Here is an 18,624-nt window from a genome sequence, read left to right as displayed (position 1 = left end):
AGAGAACAGGTAATTAACAATAGTCTATTCGACTTTACAATCTCACGAGACAGACCAAGTCACAATCCCTCACGGTGCACGCCCACACGCCCGTCACCTAGCATGTGCGCCACCTCCAAAATAGTCACATCATACCAAAATTCGGGGTTTCATACCTTCAGGACCAGATTTAAAAACTGTTACTTACCTCAAACCGCGCAAAATCCTACTACGCAATGCCCCTGCCCCTCGAATCAATCTCCAAACGCCCCGAATCTAGCCACAAGCAGTACGATATAATTAATACTCCTTCCATTTTAATTTATGTAAATCTGTTTGATTGGGCACAGAGTTTTAAAAAAAATGAAGACTTTCGGAATTTGTGGTCCTAAACAATTCAAAAAGGGGCCCATAGTATTTGTGTGATTATAAAAACTTCTCATTAAGGGTAGAATTGTAAGTTTAAGCAAAATTATTTCCAAATTTAGAAAGAGGTTATTCTTTTTGGAACTGGCCAAAAAGAAAATAGGTTTACATAAACTGGAACGGGGGTAGTATAAGTTAAAAGAATCAATTCCACAAGAAAAATACGAAATTATAAGCCAAAATCCGAAATAGGCTCAAACCGGCCCCCGAGCCCATCTCTTGAAATCTGACAAAAAGTCACAAAACTCAAAAACTCATTCACTCACGAGTCCAACCATACCAAATTTATCAAAATCCGACATCATTTTCCCTTCCAAAATCCTAAAATTCCCTCTCGAATTCACAAGCTCTAATCTCCCAAATCTCACCTCAAAAACTCACCAACTAGGTATAAAATCAATGGGTAAATACCATTATTGAAGATAAATAAGCACATGCAACTTACCTCATCAAACACTTCACAATCCTCCAAAATTCGAGTTCCAAAATGTGAAAATGGTGAAAAATCACGAAGTCTTCTATTTATAGGTTCTGCCCAGCAAAACCGCACATGCGGACCTCCTGTCGCATCTGCGATGCCGCACCTGCGAAAATTCCATCGCAGGTGCGAATCCCACTTAAGCTCCTAGATTCCGCATCTGCGGTCACATATTCGCATTTGCGGGTGCGCACCTCCGGGCCCTGCCTGCTTTTGCGATCCTTCCCACTCAGGTCTTTTTTCGCATCTGCGCCTCACCTTCCGCATTTGCGGTTTCGCAGATGCGCTCCTAACCTCGCACATGCGCTTCCAGTCCAAGCCAGCCTTGCCCGCATCTGTGTCCTCCTCTTCGCTTCTGCGGGGCCGCACCTACGGGCTCCCACCGTATGTGCGAAACACCAGAAGAAACCAGCAATGCCTAAGTCCAAATTTCCTTCCGATGGGCATCCGAAACACCCCCGAGGCCCCCGGGACCTCAACCAAACATACCAACAAGTCATATAACCTCATGCGAACTTAGTCGAACCTTCGAATCACTCAAAACAACATCAAAACACTAATTACACCCGGATTCAAGCCTAAAGAACTTCTAAACTTTTAAATTCCACAAACGACGCCGAAACCTACCAAACCACGTTCGATGACCTCAAATGTTTCACACAAGTCATATTCAATATTACGGACCTACACCAACTTTTGGAACCGGAATCCGACCCTATATCAAAAAGTCAACCCCCGGTCAAACTTTTCTTAAATTCGACTTTCGCCATTTCAAGCCTAAATTAGCTACAGACCTCAAAATCACAGTCCGGACACGCTCCCAAGTCCAAAATTACCCAACGGAGCTAACGGAACCGACGGAACTCAATTCCGGAGTCATCTTCACACACTTCCGACTACGGTTAAAATCCTGAGACTTAAGCTTCCGTTTTAGGGACTAAGTGTCCCAAAACACTCTGAAACCAAAAAAAAGACGTCCCGGCAAGTCACTTAAGCAGAAACAGATACGGAAAAAATAGTAAAGAAAAAATCGGGGCTAATACACTCAAAACGACCGACCGGGTCGTTACATTTTAACCTAAACTTTCTTAAAGAACTTTGGAGATTGACAAATATATTTTTTGGTGTTTAATCCCGGGATTACGACTTCTGGAATTGTTATCCCAAATAGAGTGTAAGATAAAAATAATACTTACCACAATTGTGATATAACTATCTCAACATTACCAATCCCAAAATAAATAAATAATTCCTACTAAATGTGAAATAAGCTAATCTCGAATTTAGTCTTTGAATTACAATCTCTTATCCCTCAAATCAAACAACCACTAACATTTCAGAGCCTTTATAGTAGCATATATTTCATCCTATTCTTGATTTTCTGCTTGATATGCCTTATCGACATGCAAATTTTTTAGTTTTTCCTGTACATTTCATATAAGAATATTTCACAATAATTATTTTCAAAAGAATTTAGAAATTTGTCGTCTACGCTTGATTTACCTCAGTGAAAGGGAATTTATACACATTAAAATATCTGACACCTAATTGTTTCTTAGTTGAAATATTATGAATAACTGCATTTTGGTTTTCCCCCCTCTATTTGCTATACATCAATTATTATATTTTTGGAGAACCCTAGTTATTTAAATTAATGTTTATCCCACCTATATTTGATAGTTTTCGCCTGTCCTAATTTAGTAAATTGGAGAAAGTAAATTAGACTATGTATGTTGTATGCTCAACAGATTTTCACTACGGAAGGTTCTCTCACCTAGGTATCGATATTGTTGTGCGATCTTCTTTTGTTTTAATAGGGAAGAACAGGGTACATTGTATCTAAATCCTAAACAGGACTTCTGATGAAATGGAAGGAAATCTGAGTCTAAGGAAAAGAGTTAAATTTGACCAAATACTATATGAAATTGAGCAACATTGTCTTTTGGTCTAGTGTTACCTTCGCTGTTAAGGAGCTCCAACTTATGAGTAACTTTAGGCATTCATAAAAAGTTTAGGAGCAAATTTGGACCATTTTTTTCGAAGAATTTGGACACGTGAAGTTCACTCATTATGCATTGGAACTTTTTAGTGGTAAGAGCAAGAGACGATTTGCTAGCCCTAAACATGAATGAATAAAAAAATGTAACAGAAAGCGAGCAATTTCAAATAATACATGAGCAAATTACTACGTATTCACTCGTTTAAATTCAGAACACACTGTGCCAAAATGATCTAAACTTGACCTAATGATGCCCAGCACTCCACTGGGACCATGCTGAGAGACGAAAAGTCATAATCCACATTAAAAAGATGGGGATGACATTATTATTTCTACTTAAACTTTAATTTCTAGCTAATAATGGGTGATCAATTGCGCTCCATATGGACCATAGAAAAAAGATTAAGTGCTTTATGTTGTACGAGACAATCTCCAAAGGTGCACTAACTCTAAAAGCTCAAGGACAAAAGAGAGGATTTGCTTATTATACTGTCATTGGTAGTTTGCCTTTTAATCTGATTAAATTTATTAATACGAGTTTTATTTTTTTTTCCCTCTTCCAAAGTTCGATAGTATTGAGGCCTAACTAATTTGTATTCGTGCTACATAAGGCTTATTAAAAGAAGAAGTGCTCCCTAGCTACTAGGATTTTTTTCATCGTTAGAACTTGAATTTAAGACTTCTGGTTAAAGGTGAAAAGATCTTATTCATCTCATTACAATCTTTGACAGTGATACAAATTTCACTGTCTCACATGAATTATGCACCAATGTTTGACTCATGCTTACTCTTTTAGGGGGACATATTTTGTTAATTAAATATAAGGTAAAAAATAGGAGGAAGATGTGTCAAATCTCCATACAGACACATATCATTGACAACCTATATATACAAAACTATACTTCTTTACAAGGTTTAATTATTCTATGAGAAGTGGACTTTACAAAGTGCATGAAGATAATGCAAAGTTCAAATGTTATATGAAGTATATGTTTTGTTTTTATCCCCTCGGTTCCGAATAATCTTATTTTACATCTTTCAAGAGACCAATTTAATTACTTTAAAACTAAGGTCAAATGCAAAAATTAAATCCTTTGAAGCAATATTTTGCTATTAACAAATTATGTAAAAGTTTTACCAGTGGACATATACCAAAAGAACTGTTAACTTCCATGGCTATGGCGGTTAAGCCGGAAAGGAAGAAGAAGGCAACTCAATAGAACAGCAGGCACAGAGAGAATAACCAACTCTATTGAAATGTGAAAATGACTGTACAAACTAACTTGTTGCTACAGTGTTCTATTTATACACATTTGTAAATCAACTAACTAGTCGACTCTGTTAACTACTATAATAAACTTAACTACCTACAGTTACCATAGTTAGATAGACTTGAGTACACTTAACACTCCTCCTCAAGTTGTTGGCTTGAATAGATTTTATACTCCAAGTCTGCTTAGCAGGTAATCATGTTGAACCTTTCCTAAGCTCTTTGTGAGAACATCTGCTAGTTGCTCGTTGGTTGAAACATGTTCAGTTCTCAGCATTCCCTGCATGATTCTTTCCCTTACAAAGTGGCAATCAATGTCTATATGTTTAGTTCTCTCATGAAATATTGGATTGGCTGCTATCTGGATTGCAACCTTGCTTTCACACCTCAGCTTTACTGGGAATTCCACATCTACTTCAAGCTCTTTGAACAATCCTATTTGTCGGGTTATCTTAGTTGTGCATGAAGCCAAAGCCATACTCCTGAATTCAGCTTTTGCCGAACTCCAAGATATAGTTTGTTTTTTCTTTGACTTTCAAGATATTAGTGCACCCCCAAACTTGACCAAATAGCCTGTTACAGACCTCCTGGTTTGCAAACAAGCTCCCCGGTCTGAGTCACAATAGGCACTCAGTTGATTGGTGTCTTGTGTCAGGCATTAGCAGTCCCAAACGTGGAGCCTCTTTTAAGTACCTTACTACTCTAAGAGCTGCTTCCGTGTGATACACTTTTGGACAATGCATGTATTGACTTAGCACTTGAACCACAAATGCCAAGTCTCGCTTAGTCATGGTTAGGTACAGAAGTCTACCCACTAATCTTTAATAGCCCCTGGATCTTTGAGGAGTTCATCCACACAGTCCTTATCACTTCTTATATGTTTGTCATACTTTTCATGTCAGCTTTTGATTCAATTCAAGTGGAGTGCCAACTGGCTTTGCTCCCCCTAGCCCTGATTCAGAGACAAGTTCCAGAGCATACTTTCTCTGGCACATCATAATACCTTCATTGGATCTTGCAAACTCAATGTCAAGGAAGAACTTCAACTCACTTAGGTCTTTCATCTTGAATTGATTATGTAAGTTTTCCCTTGTTTGATTGAGTAGTGAGGGATTGTTTCTTGTGATAACAAGGAATAGTCAAAATGACTTTGTTGGAAGCCCATCTGCAGCAATGACTCGGTAAGATTCTTGTTCCACTGTCTTGATGCTTGTTTAAGACCATACAGTGACTTGTGAAGTTTACAGACCTTCAATGACTCCCCTTGTCTGGTAAACCCCTCAGGAACTTGCGTATAAACTTCCTCTAGTAGATCACCATTAAGGAAAGCATTGTGAACATCCATTTGGTATATCAGCCAATGATTGGCTGCAGCTAGAACAACCACTGTCCTGACAGTCACTATCTTAGCTATATGGGAGAAGGTCTTTGTCTAGTCAAGACTTTTCCTCTGACTGTAGCCTTTAGCAACCAACCGAGCTTTATATGTTTCCACCTCCCCTAAGGCTATGGCGGTTAAGCCGGAGAGGAAGGAGAAGGCAACTCGATAGAACAGTAGGCACAGAGAGAGAATAACCAACTCTATTGAAATGTGAAAATGATTGTACAAACTAACTTATTGCTACAGTGTTGTATTTATACACATTTGTATATCAACTAACTAACCGACTCTCTTAACTACTCTAATAAACTTAACCACCTACATTTACCATAGTTAGATAGACTTGAGTACACTTAAACAAAATCTATCTAAATATACAAGAAAACTGAAAATTTAAAGTTACATTCAATTCCCTAAAGAATTTACAATCAATAATATGTCCTGGTCTACACGTGGATCGCGTTTCAACTATTTGTAGTCGAGTTTGGAGTTGAAATTACAGACTTTAATGAAGTAATTAGTTAAAGCAATTAACAGAGAAGGAAAGAATACTTAAACAGTAAACAAGAAAGACTAGAAAATAGATAAAGTGCCTTGACTGCCTTGAGGAAGGATTACTTCAAAAAACAGGGAATCTCCATCTCGTTTTTTGAAGAAAAAGGACGAACCATAAATTAAAAGAAATTGAAGATTTAAGTTACTTTAATTTCCTTTAAAAAAAAAAAACTTAAGATCAATTATGACGAATAAATAAAGACGCATACGTCCTGGTTAAATGACTTTGATCTGGTTTAACTATTTTTAATCGAGTTTGGACTTTGGAGTTCACGTTAGGACAATGGTGGAAACATGAGTTGCCCGTGCCAGTTAGAACTTAGAACCCCACCTATGTCTCTAATTATTTGCACCAGTTTTCAAATTCATAATAAGAAATTCACTAACCAAAGAAAATAAGCTTAATCAACAATAGGATTATTTCATGTTCGAAGCAACAACAATGGAATCAATCCAAGTCCTCTCAAAACCTTTAATCAAATCAACACAATGGAAAAGTTAAGGCACTAATTACGGTAGTTCGAATGAAATTCTTGAGATCTACATATTTAATTAACGTGTAGTATAATTAACGTTTAGTAAATGGAAATGAATTTCACTTGAAACAAAAAAAAATTGTGAAAGTTCAACCAAGTATGTACCTTGCATGGTTCGCATTTTAATCAACCAAGCTTTTATGAAATCAGAAGTTTCCTTCTAAAGGATCCTTACAATCTCAGAACCAAGGAGACAAGGTGGTGAGTTTACACTAACAACAATTATCTAAAACCAAGGAGGAGAAATTTCATCACTGAACAAAAGCATCACACAGCTATTCCATACAAATAAAAAGTTTTTCTTCCATGGGAATTTTCGACACGATTATGATGATATTAAAAGCTTGGTTTCATCTGAATTTGATCTAACCAAATACCAATTAACCAAGTAAGTTCAAGGAGTTGATTAGAACCTCAGCTTCTTTGAACAGCTTTGTTCATTTCTACATAACCAAAAGAAATTTTTAAACGACAACTACATAGCTAGAAAGATATGGGGGGAGAATGCAGTTTTTCAAAGTTAATAGACTTACAACAATCTGCAGAATTAGTTAACAGAGAGATAGTAGAGATTTCTAGCTTCTGCAACACAACTTGTGAGACTGTAATATAAGCAACAGACGTTTAGGGAAAAGTCATTCCTTTTACTGATAAGTAATTTAGGAGTAATCATATCCAAGATGTTTTCTACAAATTTAGACTGCCTGCTTCAGAGATGTATTTTGGCAAACATAAAAATAACATACATAAACACATGAAACAGAAAGACTAGCAACTTCTTCTCAAATAACAAACTGACACCTGATATTTCACACACTGATAAAAACAGGACATTTTGGAAAAACACCTGACTTTTGGAAACCTTAAGGATGGAAATATGGAACAAATACAATATTTCATAAAACTTGTATACTGGTACTAAAATACCAAAACAAATAAAGAATAGTGATGGACTTCAGTTGTAGGCTAATCTTTTCTTCTTTTCACCAATGGCAACCAGACGTCCCACAAGTAGAACACACAAAGGTTGTTTATAAAGTTAAGCCGTGCTATATTAATTAACAGTCTATAACTCAATTGATCCTCTAAAACAAATGTTTGGTGCTACGTAATATGGAATATAAGAAGCACCCAAACCAAATACGAGAGAAACTGCCTTCCGTATAGGCTCTATCCTTTTTTCCCCCTCTTATTCTCCTATTCACCTCACAGAAAATAAATTCCACTGAGAAAACACATATCATCCACAAAGATCTGATATGAAGTTATGGCATGTTAAAAATGTTTGAATCCTTTTATTCTTCTGATAACAACGGTTTCTAAACCACCTTGCGCACACATCTACTATTCTATATAATACCTGCATCCTCACACTAACACAGGTACCAGCAATTCTGTCCGGATGGGAAAAAATTGCATAATTTTTTTTTTTACCTCTGTGATTCCAACTCTGGTCTCTCGTGGTGTTTATTCCAATTGGGTCACACCCCTGGTATAAAGGTTTGATTCATATATGCATAACCAATTAAAGCAACATTCATATTTGGAGAAAAATAAAGCATAAACATTTCCTACTGAACTTACTTGCCCATACAGATAAACAGAGACCTCGGCCTAGGATACATAAATAAACTTCAGCTAGCTAATCAAAACAACAGGACATGCAAAGGCAAGTAAACTAAATTGACTGTAACTTTAAGTCAAGAGTCAAAGCAGAAATCACCTGCTGATGTTCATAAATGAATCCGTCTAGAACATAACTAGACTCTAGCAATTATTCTTTTATTTCATTGCCTAATTTATCTTCTTCACCTTATCTTCATATAATTCAAAAATAAGTAATGTATACCAAAGTTAAAGCTTCCACCTTCCTGGAAAAAGTCATTTGCTGCTTAAAACTCCGTATCGGACAAACCATAAACTCCATTCCAATCAAATTCAACTCTCTTTCTCGTCAGTTCCAAAGAGCTTCATTCTTGACAAAGGCGTCTGCAGATAACCTTCCACCTCAAATTTCTTAGGAGAAAGCTCGCGATACTTTGCGAATTGGTCTCTAGCCTCTTTATTCCTATCAAGCAAACTGTAAATCATCCCTTTACAAAAGTAAGGCCTGAAATCTTTGGGGTCCTCTTTTTCAAGCTCATCATAACTCCTCAATGCTTCCTCAACATTCTTCTGCAAGAACTGTACTTGTGCCATTATAAACCTAACATCCCTACCTTCTTTAACTTTGTTTTCATCCTCAGCTATCTTTAATGCTTCCTCTAACCTCTGAATCACTTTCACCCCTTCTCCACTCCTGTCCATCAACAATGCATTCTCAAACAATGCCTCGAACGAAAGGGGATTCTTCGATAAAATCTCTTCGAAAACTTCCCTTGCTTCTTGTACCTTCCCCATTTCGTTTAACAATCTTGCTGTCAAGAATTTCCATTCCGTATTCTCCGGCTGGGCAGAGGATAATTTCTTCAGTATTTTCAGGCTCTCCTCATCCTCCCCTGCCTCCAACTTTTCCTGGAGGAGATTTTTCAATGTTTCAATGGCTTCAGGGCTGGATTCTAAAAACTGGGTCAGTGGAGAATCTTCTTCTTGTTGTTGCTCTTCCTGATGTTGCTCTTCTAATACAGCTGATGGGGTTTCTGCTCTTGCCAGTGGCGTCGCTATAGAGAATTTTCCTAAGGCCACGGCGGCGAAAACAACGGCAACGCCGGCAGTTTTGAGGGTAGAGATTAATGGGTTTGAATTAGCATTGGCGGAGGCCTTTAGGATAAATCCTTTGTTGTGGGTCTTAGCAGCAGTTGTTGGGATAGGGAAAATGAAGGGACGGGATGGTAAATTGGGGTTAGCGGTAGAGGGGAAGAAGGATGAGCCAAGAGACAAGGTGGAGTTCATGGTGGTCGCCGTTGGGTGGTGGTGGTGTTACCGGCGGTGATGGAAAGTCTCCGGCGGAGTTTTTGGAGTGTGTTTTAGTGCTGCTGTAGGGTTTAGAGTTTCAAAATTATGAGAAGGATAAAAGAGTTAGGTGAGCAGGTGAGAGTTCTTGTATTATTCTCGTGAAGGAAATTGATCTAATGCGGAGTCTGATTTTGTCCTGTTTTAAAATTTCCTTTTCCTCCTTTTTTCTTTTGAGAAAAAAAAGGGGAAACGAAGAGCGACTAGAAATGAAATGAATTATAGGTGTAGCCGGACCAACCTACTCTATGTAACCACTCGTCCATAGCGCTGTCAAAATGGACCGGTCCAGTCCAGCCTTAGCGGATTGAGAATTTAATAGCCCAGTCCAACCCTTCATATTGAAGAGCCTATAAAATGCGGGGAATTTGCATCTATACCCAGTTTTTAGGTCACCATTTAACATATATCCGCTTTGCAAAATAAATTACAAGCGTACTTACTTTTCGGGTAATTTCATACATACGGGCCTGAAGTAGCAAAAATTTATTTCTGAAGTTTGAACTTCAGAATGTTTTGCCTGAAGTGTAGCCTTATCAAAGCAAAACTTCAGATATTTTTGCCTGAAGTTTGGCCTGACTTGCAAAGACAATCACGCAAACTTCAGTTCATAGTACAATGGAAAACTTCAGTTCAATAATTGCTGAACTTCAGCAATTTTGACTGAAGTTTTTGTTTTGTAATTGCTGAACTTCAGCATTCTAGGAGCTGAAGTTTGTTTAGTATCTGCTGAACTTCAGCTCCTAGAGGATGCACTTCAATTCAATAATTACTGAACTTCAGCAATTTTGGCTGAAGTTTTTGTTTTGTAATTGCTAAACTTCAGCATTCTAGGAGTTAAAGTTTGTTTAGTATCTGCTGAACTTCAGCATTTTAGGAGCTGAAGTTTGTTTAGTATTTGCTGAACTTCAGCTCCTAGAGGATGCACTTCAGTGCTTGGGGTCCTTTTGGGTAATATTCCAAGCAATCAACTTGAACTTCCCGTCATCCATCCTCATACCAAGAAGGAAGGTATCAGTGGGTTTATCAAAACTTTGCCATAGTGGCTTCCCTGATAACTCATCAATTAAACCAAATTTTCTGAATCCAAGAGCTTCGCTTTATGTGAAGAAGATGCACTCGTGCCTACTTGTGTTGAGAAATATGAGTTCCTTGACGAGTCCAACACTTTGAATAATAATATCATCTAGAGAAAATAATAATATCACAAGAAGAAGAAGAAGAAGAAGAAGAAGAAGAAGGAGGAGGAGGAGGAGGAGGAGGAGGAGAAGGAGAAGAAGAAGAAGAAGAAAACAAATGAGGAGAAGGAGGAGGAGAAAGAGGCATGAAATTATTTAAAAAGTGGGTACAAGTTAAAACATTTTTAAAAAGTGGGTATAGGTTAAATGGGGGCAACCAAATAGGGCGCCCCGTGCAATTTTTATACAAAATGCTAATTCAATCTAATCCAACCTTAAGCTAGGATTTGCATCAGGTATAGCCTAACCAGTTTTCTTGAGGTATTTAGCTTCTGTTTGGCCGTAGATTTTGGGTTCATTTTTTCAAAAATAATTTGAAAATATTGTCTGTTTATGAAATATGATCATATTTAGGGGAAATATTTTCAAAAATTCAAGTTACCAAAAAACTGGTTTAGGGCAGTTTTGGGTGAAATTTTTTCTTCCACTCACAAAACTTCAACTTTTCTTCAAATAAAATGCATGTCCAAACACAACTTCAACTTTCAAAAATTATTTTTCAACACAACTTCAAAAACTTTTTTTTCAAGTTTCAATCAATTCTATGTCCAAACGCTGGCTTAAACTTTTCCAATGTTGTTGCTTCTTCTTCCTCTTCCACCTTCTCAGTTCATCGCGGTAATTAATTACTCCCTTCGTCTCAATTTATATAATTGACCGACACAAAATTTAAAAAGAAAAGAAAATTTTTTGATACTTGTGAAATAGAAAATTTATGTGAGTATAAATCTATTTCATTAAAAGAAAAGTGTATAAAAAAGTGTACTACATAAATTAAAAAGAAGAGAGTATAGAATTAGCAGTTCTGAGAGTTGTTCGTAATTAGTTTGTTAATGTTCCCGTTAATTATTAAGAAATAATTTTGTGAACAAGGCAATTCAGAAGAATTATTTGTAAAAAGTTTCTTAATATCCCTTATGAGACTAGTGATGTAATGCCGGGGTAGTAAAGTGTAAATAACTTAAGTTAGTAGATGTATTTGTAACACTTAGAAGTTAGAAACTGCTTACACGTGTGTTAGCTGTTAGAAGTTAGCTAGTGGGTAGAGTGAGCTACATATATAGAGTAGAGCTAATGGAATAGGAGATGTAAGTTTCATTTTCCCTCTTAGCTGAATCAAAGAAGAAGCGAGCTCAATTATCTCTCTTCGATTTCATCTCTGAGTGTAAGTTTCATCATGGTATCGGAGCTATACGGCCATTAGTGTTGTCTCTCTGCTTCGATTTTGATCCTTCATCGGAGTTTTATGAAGATATCATCAATGGCGGTGGTAGACAATGAGTTGCCGGAAAAACTAAGTCACAATCACCCTCTGTTAAGAACGCAAATGACAATTCTGGTGTAGTATTAATCTCTCTACAACTACGAGGATCGGAGAATTATTCCATTTGGAGTCGAACAATGCGAATTACAATCCTACGTCGGAATAAGCTAGGGTTCATTGACGGCACATGCAAAAGAAAAAATTACAGTACAAACCTTGTAGATCTTGTATTGTCATGGATAGTGAATTGTGTGTCACCGGAGTTACTCAGTGAAATTGTCTACTCGTCAAATGTAGCAGCAGTCTAGAATGATCTAAAAGAACAATTTGATAAAATTGACCGTTCAAGGATCTTCCGAATCCACAAGGAAATTGCAACTATCAATCAAGGTACTACATCGATCTCCTCGTATTTTTCAAAATTGCGATTACTCTGGGAAGAATTTGATAGTTTGGCATTAGCACCGACACCAGGATGTGATTGTGCCAATCAATTGTATTCATAAAATGTTTGAAGTCGTTACAGTTTGTTATGGGACTGAACGAGTCATATAAACAAGCTCGCGGTCAAATTTTAATAATAATTCTAGTTCCTTTTGTGAATAAGGCCTACTCAATGCTAATGGATCCTAAGAGTTAGAGAGCTATGACAAGCCATTCAGATCTGAGTGTAGGATGTGATCCAACTGTCCTGATGAATGTTAGAGCTGGTGTTCCATTCAGACCTAAAAGAGGCTACAATTTTCAATCTGATTTTTGTATAATGAAAGGACACACTTGAGAAATCGGGGCAACGGTTGGATTATAGATACCGGGGTAACAAATCACACGACTTCAGTTTATAGCCTATTATCATACACAATAGATGTGATGAAAATCAATAGCAAAACTGTGAATCTACCTAATGGAACCAAGGTGGCAGTATCACATATTGGAAAGTGCAGAATATGAGAAAATCAGGAAGTTAAAAATGTGTTGTATATTACTGACTTCAAGTACAATTTTTGTTAGTGTCCAAATTGACAAGGGAACTTAAATGTATGGTTGCATTCTTTCCTGGCTTTTGTGTATTATAGGACCTCTACACTGGGAAAGTAAAGGGGATTGATAGAGAGGCTGATGGACTCAATCTACTAACTACTACAAATTCTAATAGAGGACAAGCTCATAAATCCACACATTCACTAACTGCTAAATTGGATCAAGATAACTTGTAACTTTAGCACAGGAGAATGGGACATCCTTCATCAAGATTCATGAGACAACTATTACATATTAGTGAAGAAGTATGTAGAAATATAATAAATAATTGTGATTTTTGCCCCTTGGTAAAACAAGCAAGGTTACCATTTCTACTAGTAATACTAGAGCATAAAGTATTTTTGATTTGCTACATATGGATATATGGGGACCATTTAGAATGACTATTTATGATAAAAACAAATACTTTTTAACAATAGTTGATGATCATTCATGTCATGACCCAATTTCCCCTATAGGCCGTGTTGGCGCCCAACGTCGCCGCTAGGCAAGCCAACGTTAAACTAGTCATGTATTTATTCTTTTTAATAATTTCAAAGTAGTTGATTTTTATTTATTAAGTAGATGAGGAGTGTAAAATTTAGTAAAGTAAAGCGTAAAGTAATGAAAGAGCAAATACGGTGAAATAAATGCTCAAAACCATAAAGTGTCTACTAGCATGTTCCCAAGACCCTGTGTCACAAGTATATGAGTAACTAGTAGAATATACAAAATACCTATGCTACTATCTGAAATAAGATAGACAAAAAGTACATACAAAAGAGAGACTACGGGTGCTGTAGAACGGACTCAGAGAGCAGCTCACCACTATGCCTCAGGGTAATGGGGATGCGCGCCTGAATGAATGCCAGATGCACCTGCCTCAGATCCTGCACGATTGTGCAGAAGTGTAGCGTGAGTGCATAAACAACATGTACCCAGTAAGTATCCAGTCTAACCTCGAAGAAGCAGTGACGAGGGGTCGACATCGACACTTACTATGGGCCAAAAAATAAAATACAGAAATTCTAAATAGGCATGAAATACGTGAATACAAATAATAACACAATAGCAAGTAGTAAATTAATGATTCTTTAACTGATAGTCAATTTAAAAATCTCCAACTAACACGTACTAACTCCAACAAATTTCGAGCCAATAAATAAATTATAACCTCTCAAGTCATAAATATAATATCAAGTGTAATCGGGCTCCGAGCATTATCACGCACGATTTATGTTGAGGTCGTACGGCCCAATCCAGAATAATGTGTACACTGCCGAGGGTCGAACAGCACGAACCATAGATGCATCTATTATACTGCCGAGGTGTTCGGCCCGTTCCACAAGAAGAGAGAATACTCTACGAACATCCGATTTAAAAGCTATCACAAGACTAATACACAAAGAAGCACAATTTCAATTGAGGGTCAAGTAACCCGCCAAAACTCAAAGTAAGTGAAATTCGGTCTTTACGAATCCTTTATCAAGTTTTAATATAATTTAAGCACTTAAATTAACAAGTAGAGTGCAACCAATATAATTTTTTCATGATTGGGTCCTAAAACTATCCGGACTTAAGTATGATTTGTAGCTACGCACGGACTCTCGTCACCTCGTGCGTACGTAGCCCCCAAAATTAGAAGCTAATAGTAATTTAAAATACCTATGGGTGAATTCCCTCTTACAAGGTTAGGCAAGAGACTTACCTCATCCCAAAGCTCACTTTCCGGGGAACAAATTCACTCTAAAGCTTCAACTTAGTGCCGAGCAATCCGAAGCTAGTCAAATATTATATAAATTAATTAGTATACACTCACAAATTCATAATTTAGCTATTAGAGTAATTATCCAACCCAAATTGGTAGATTCTTAAAATTTACTCCCGGACCCACGTGTCCGGATTCTGAAAATTTTTGAAGATAAATGTTACGCATAATCTCACGAATACAAATATATATATTCTACCCAATTCCATAATCATTTTCGTGGTTTAATCCCATTTTTATCAAAACCTAGGTTTTTCAACTAACCCATAATTTCTATAATTTATGTGTTAATAATCTACCCAAAATGCGTGATTTAAACTCATATTGTATAGAAACTACTTACCTCAAAGTTCTAGGTGAAAACCCCTCTTCAAAGAGCTCTAAATTTGACCAACAAGTGAGAGAAATGAAGAAAATGAGCCTAAGTCCCGATATAAATGCATCACACTGCCCCAGTGATTTTCGCACCTACGGCAGCTTCGCCGCTTCTGTGAGGCCGCTTCTGCAGGAAATTGTCCGCTCGGAACACATACTCTCCAGTCTTGGTCACACCTGTGGAAAAAAACTCTGCATCTGCGAGCCCGCTTCTGCGGCTCGCCTTGCGCACCTGCGACTATGCCCAGCTGTCCGCTTCTGTGGAAGAAGCTTCGCTTCTGCAGACACTGGCCAGTCCACTCCCAGCCACTCCTGCGCTCGTTGGCTCACTTGAGGCTAGTTTCTCGCAGGTGCGAACGCACCAGAACTACTGCCTCTTTAGCCCTTCTTCAAAGTTCAAACATGTTCCGCATATCGTCCGAATAGCACTCGAGCCCCACCGAGGCCCCCCGGAGCCCCGTCCAAACATACCAACAAGTTCGTAAACATGAAATGGTCTCGCTCGAACCCTCGGAGTGCGTAAAACAACACCAAAACTAAGAATCGCACCCCAAACCAAATCGAATCAACTTATGACCTGCAAGTTCTTCCAACTTACTCCGAACGTGCCGAATCATACTTAAACTACTCAGAATGACACCAAATTTTGCGTGCAATTCACAAATCATCATACGGAACTATTCCCAGGCTCGGAATCCTAAATGGACCTTGATAACACCAAAACCTACTTCAAACCAAATTTAAAGAACTTGAAACCTTCAATGCGCCAACTTTCAATATTAAGCGCTGAAATGCTCCCGGGTCATCCGAAACCCAATCTGAATATACGCCCAAGTCCAAAATCATCATACAAACCTATTGGGACTGTCAAATCCCGGTTTCGAGGTTGTTTACTCAAAACATTGACTCGAGTCAAACTTAACCATTATAAGCCACTATTAAGGAATTAAGTGTTTTGATTTCAACCTGAGCTCTTCTAAGCCCGAACTAACCATCCCCGCAAGTCATTAAACAGTAAAAGCACATACGAGAAGTTTTAATTAGGGGAACGGGGATCTAGAAAGCAAAACGACCGGTCGGGTTGTTACATTCTCCACCTCTTAAACAAACGTTCATCCTCGAATGGGTTTAGGATCATACCTGGAGTGCCGAATATGTGTGGATATCTGCTCCGCATGTCCTCCTCGGTCTCCCAAGTTGCCTCATCTAATGGTTGACCCCTCCACTGAACCTTTATCGCAGAAATCTTCTTGGACCTCAACTGGCGAATCAGCCTATCAACAATGGTAACTGGCTTCTCCTCAAAGCCCGGGCTTTTATCTAGCTGAACCGTACTATAGTCTAACACATGTGACCTATCGGTATGATACTTCCGGTGCATAGATGCGTGGAAAATCGGATGAACTCCCGATATCTAGGAGGCAAAGCAAGCTCATAAGTAACCTCCCCAACTCACCCTAACACCTCAAATGGACCTATAAACCTTGGGCTCAACTTGCCCTTCTTCCCGAACCTCATGATTCCCTTCATCAACGAGACGTTCAAGAGAACCTTCTCGCCCACCATAAATGATAAATCACGCGCCTTCTAATCCACGTAACTCTTTTGTCTGGACGGTGCTGTGCGAAGTCGCTCCTGAATCAACTTCACTTTCTCCGAGGCATCCTTCACTAAATCAGTACCATATAACCTAGCCTCGTCGGGCTCAAACCATCCGATGGGCGAATGAAATCGTCGACCATACAAATCCTCAAATTGAGCCATCTAAATATTGGACTGATAACTATTGTTATAAGCAAACTCGACCAAAGGCAAAAATCGATCGTACTGCCCTCTAAAGTCAATCACACATGCTCTGAGCATATCCTCCAAGATCTGAATCGTTCGCTCCGACTTCCCGTCAGTCTGCGGATGAAAATTTATGCTGAGCTCTACCTGAGTCCCCAACTCACTCTGTACTACCCTCCAGAAATGCGAAGTAAACTGAGGGCCTCTATCTGATATGATGGAAACAGGTATACCATGCAACCGTACGATCTCCTGAATGTAAATCTGGGCCAATCTCTCTAAAGAATACGTAGTCACAATCGGAATGAGGTGTGCTGACTTGGTCAACCTATCGACGATGACCCAAACTGCATCAAACTTCCTCAAGGTCCGCGACAACCCAACTACGAAGTCCATAGTGATGCGCTTGCATTTCTACTCAGGTATAACCATCTACTGGAGTGGGCCACCTGGCCTCTAGTGCTCATACTTAACCTTATGGAAATTTAGGCACCTCGCTAGATACTCAACTATGTCCTTCTTCATCCGCCACCACCAATAATACTGCCTCAGGTCGCGATACATCTTCGTAGCACCTGGATGAATAGTACCGAGAACTGCGTGCCTCCTCTAGAATTTTCTCCCTCAATCCATCAACATTAGGAACACATAGATGACCTTGGAGTCACAGAACACCATCCTCGCTGATAGTAACCTCTTTGTAACCACCCTATAGTACCGTCTCCCTAAGAACCAACTAGTGCGGTTCGTCAAACTGACCAGCCTTGATCTGCTCAAATAATGAAGACTGCGCGACGACGCATGCAAGAACTCAGCTGGGCTCTGAAATATCCAACCTCACAAGTCTGTTAGCCAAGGACTGAATGTCCAAAGCTAATGGCCTTTCCTCTGTTGAAATGAATGCCAAACTACCCATACTTTCATCCTTTCTGCTCAAAGCATCCGCAACCATATTCACTTTGTCCGTATGATAAAGCATGGTAGTATCATAGTCCTTTAGTAACTCAAGCCACTTGAGTTGCCTCAAATTGAGATCCCTCTGCTTGAACAAATGCTTCAAGCTATGATGATCGGTGTAAACCTCACAGGACACCCCATAAAGATAATGCCTCCAGATCTTGAGAGCATAAACTATTGCGGCCAACTCCAAATCGTGTACGGGGTAATTCTTTTCGTGGGACTTCAGCTGATGTGAAGCATATGCAATAACTCGCCCCTCCTACATCAATACACAAACCATGCCAACACGTGAAACGTCACAATATATAGTATACATCCATGAACCGGAGGAACCACTAACACCGGTGTTGTAGTCAATGCGGTCTTGAGCTTCTGAAATTATCAGACCATCAGAACGGAGCACCTTTCTGGGTAAATCTAGTCAAAGGTGCCGCGATAGATGAGAAGCCCTCCACAAACCGGCGATAATAACCTGTTAACCCCAAGAAGCTCCTGATCTTGATCGTTGTAGTAGGACGACGAGGCCAACTCTAAACTGCCTCGATCTTCCTGGGTACCTTTATACCCTCACCTGATACAACATGCCCCAAGAGTGCCACAAAATCTACTCAGAACTCGTACTTGGAGAACTTAGC

General features: G+C 38.6%; 1 protein-coding gene across 1 annotated transcript; it reads right to left on the bottom strand.

The window, feature by feature from the left end:
- Positions 1-8,298: 8,298 nt before the first annotated feature.
- On the bottom strand, positions 8,299-9,752 carry LOC107813268 (protein SLOW GREEN 1, chloroplastic-like). The gene has a single exon (XM_016638516.2). It carries the CDS (start codon positions 9,514-9,516, stop codon positions 8,563-8,565), a length of 954 nt encoding a protein of 317 aa, XP_016494002.1. The 5' UTR covers positions 9,517-9,752; the 3' UTR covers positions 8,299-8,562.
- Positions 9,753-18,624: the final 8,872 nt, after the last annotated feature.

Source organism: Nicotiana tabacum, chromosome 9 (assembly GCF_000715075.1).
Source record: "Nicotiana tabacum cultivar K326 chromosome 9, ASM71507v2, whole genome shotgun sequence".
Taxonomy (NCBI): Eukaryota; Viridiplantae; Streptophyta; class Magnoliopsida; order Solanales; family Solanaceae; genus Nicotiana; species Nicotiana tabacum.
This window is presented reverse-complemented; position numbering and strand designations above follow the sequence as displayed.

Bases quoted from the DNA above. Each gene is read 5' to 3' on its own strand.
- LOC107813268 (XM_016638516.2), bottom strand. From the start codon at position 9,516: ATGAACTCCACCTTGTCTCTTGGCTCATCCTTCTTCCCCTCTACCGCT.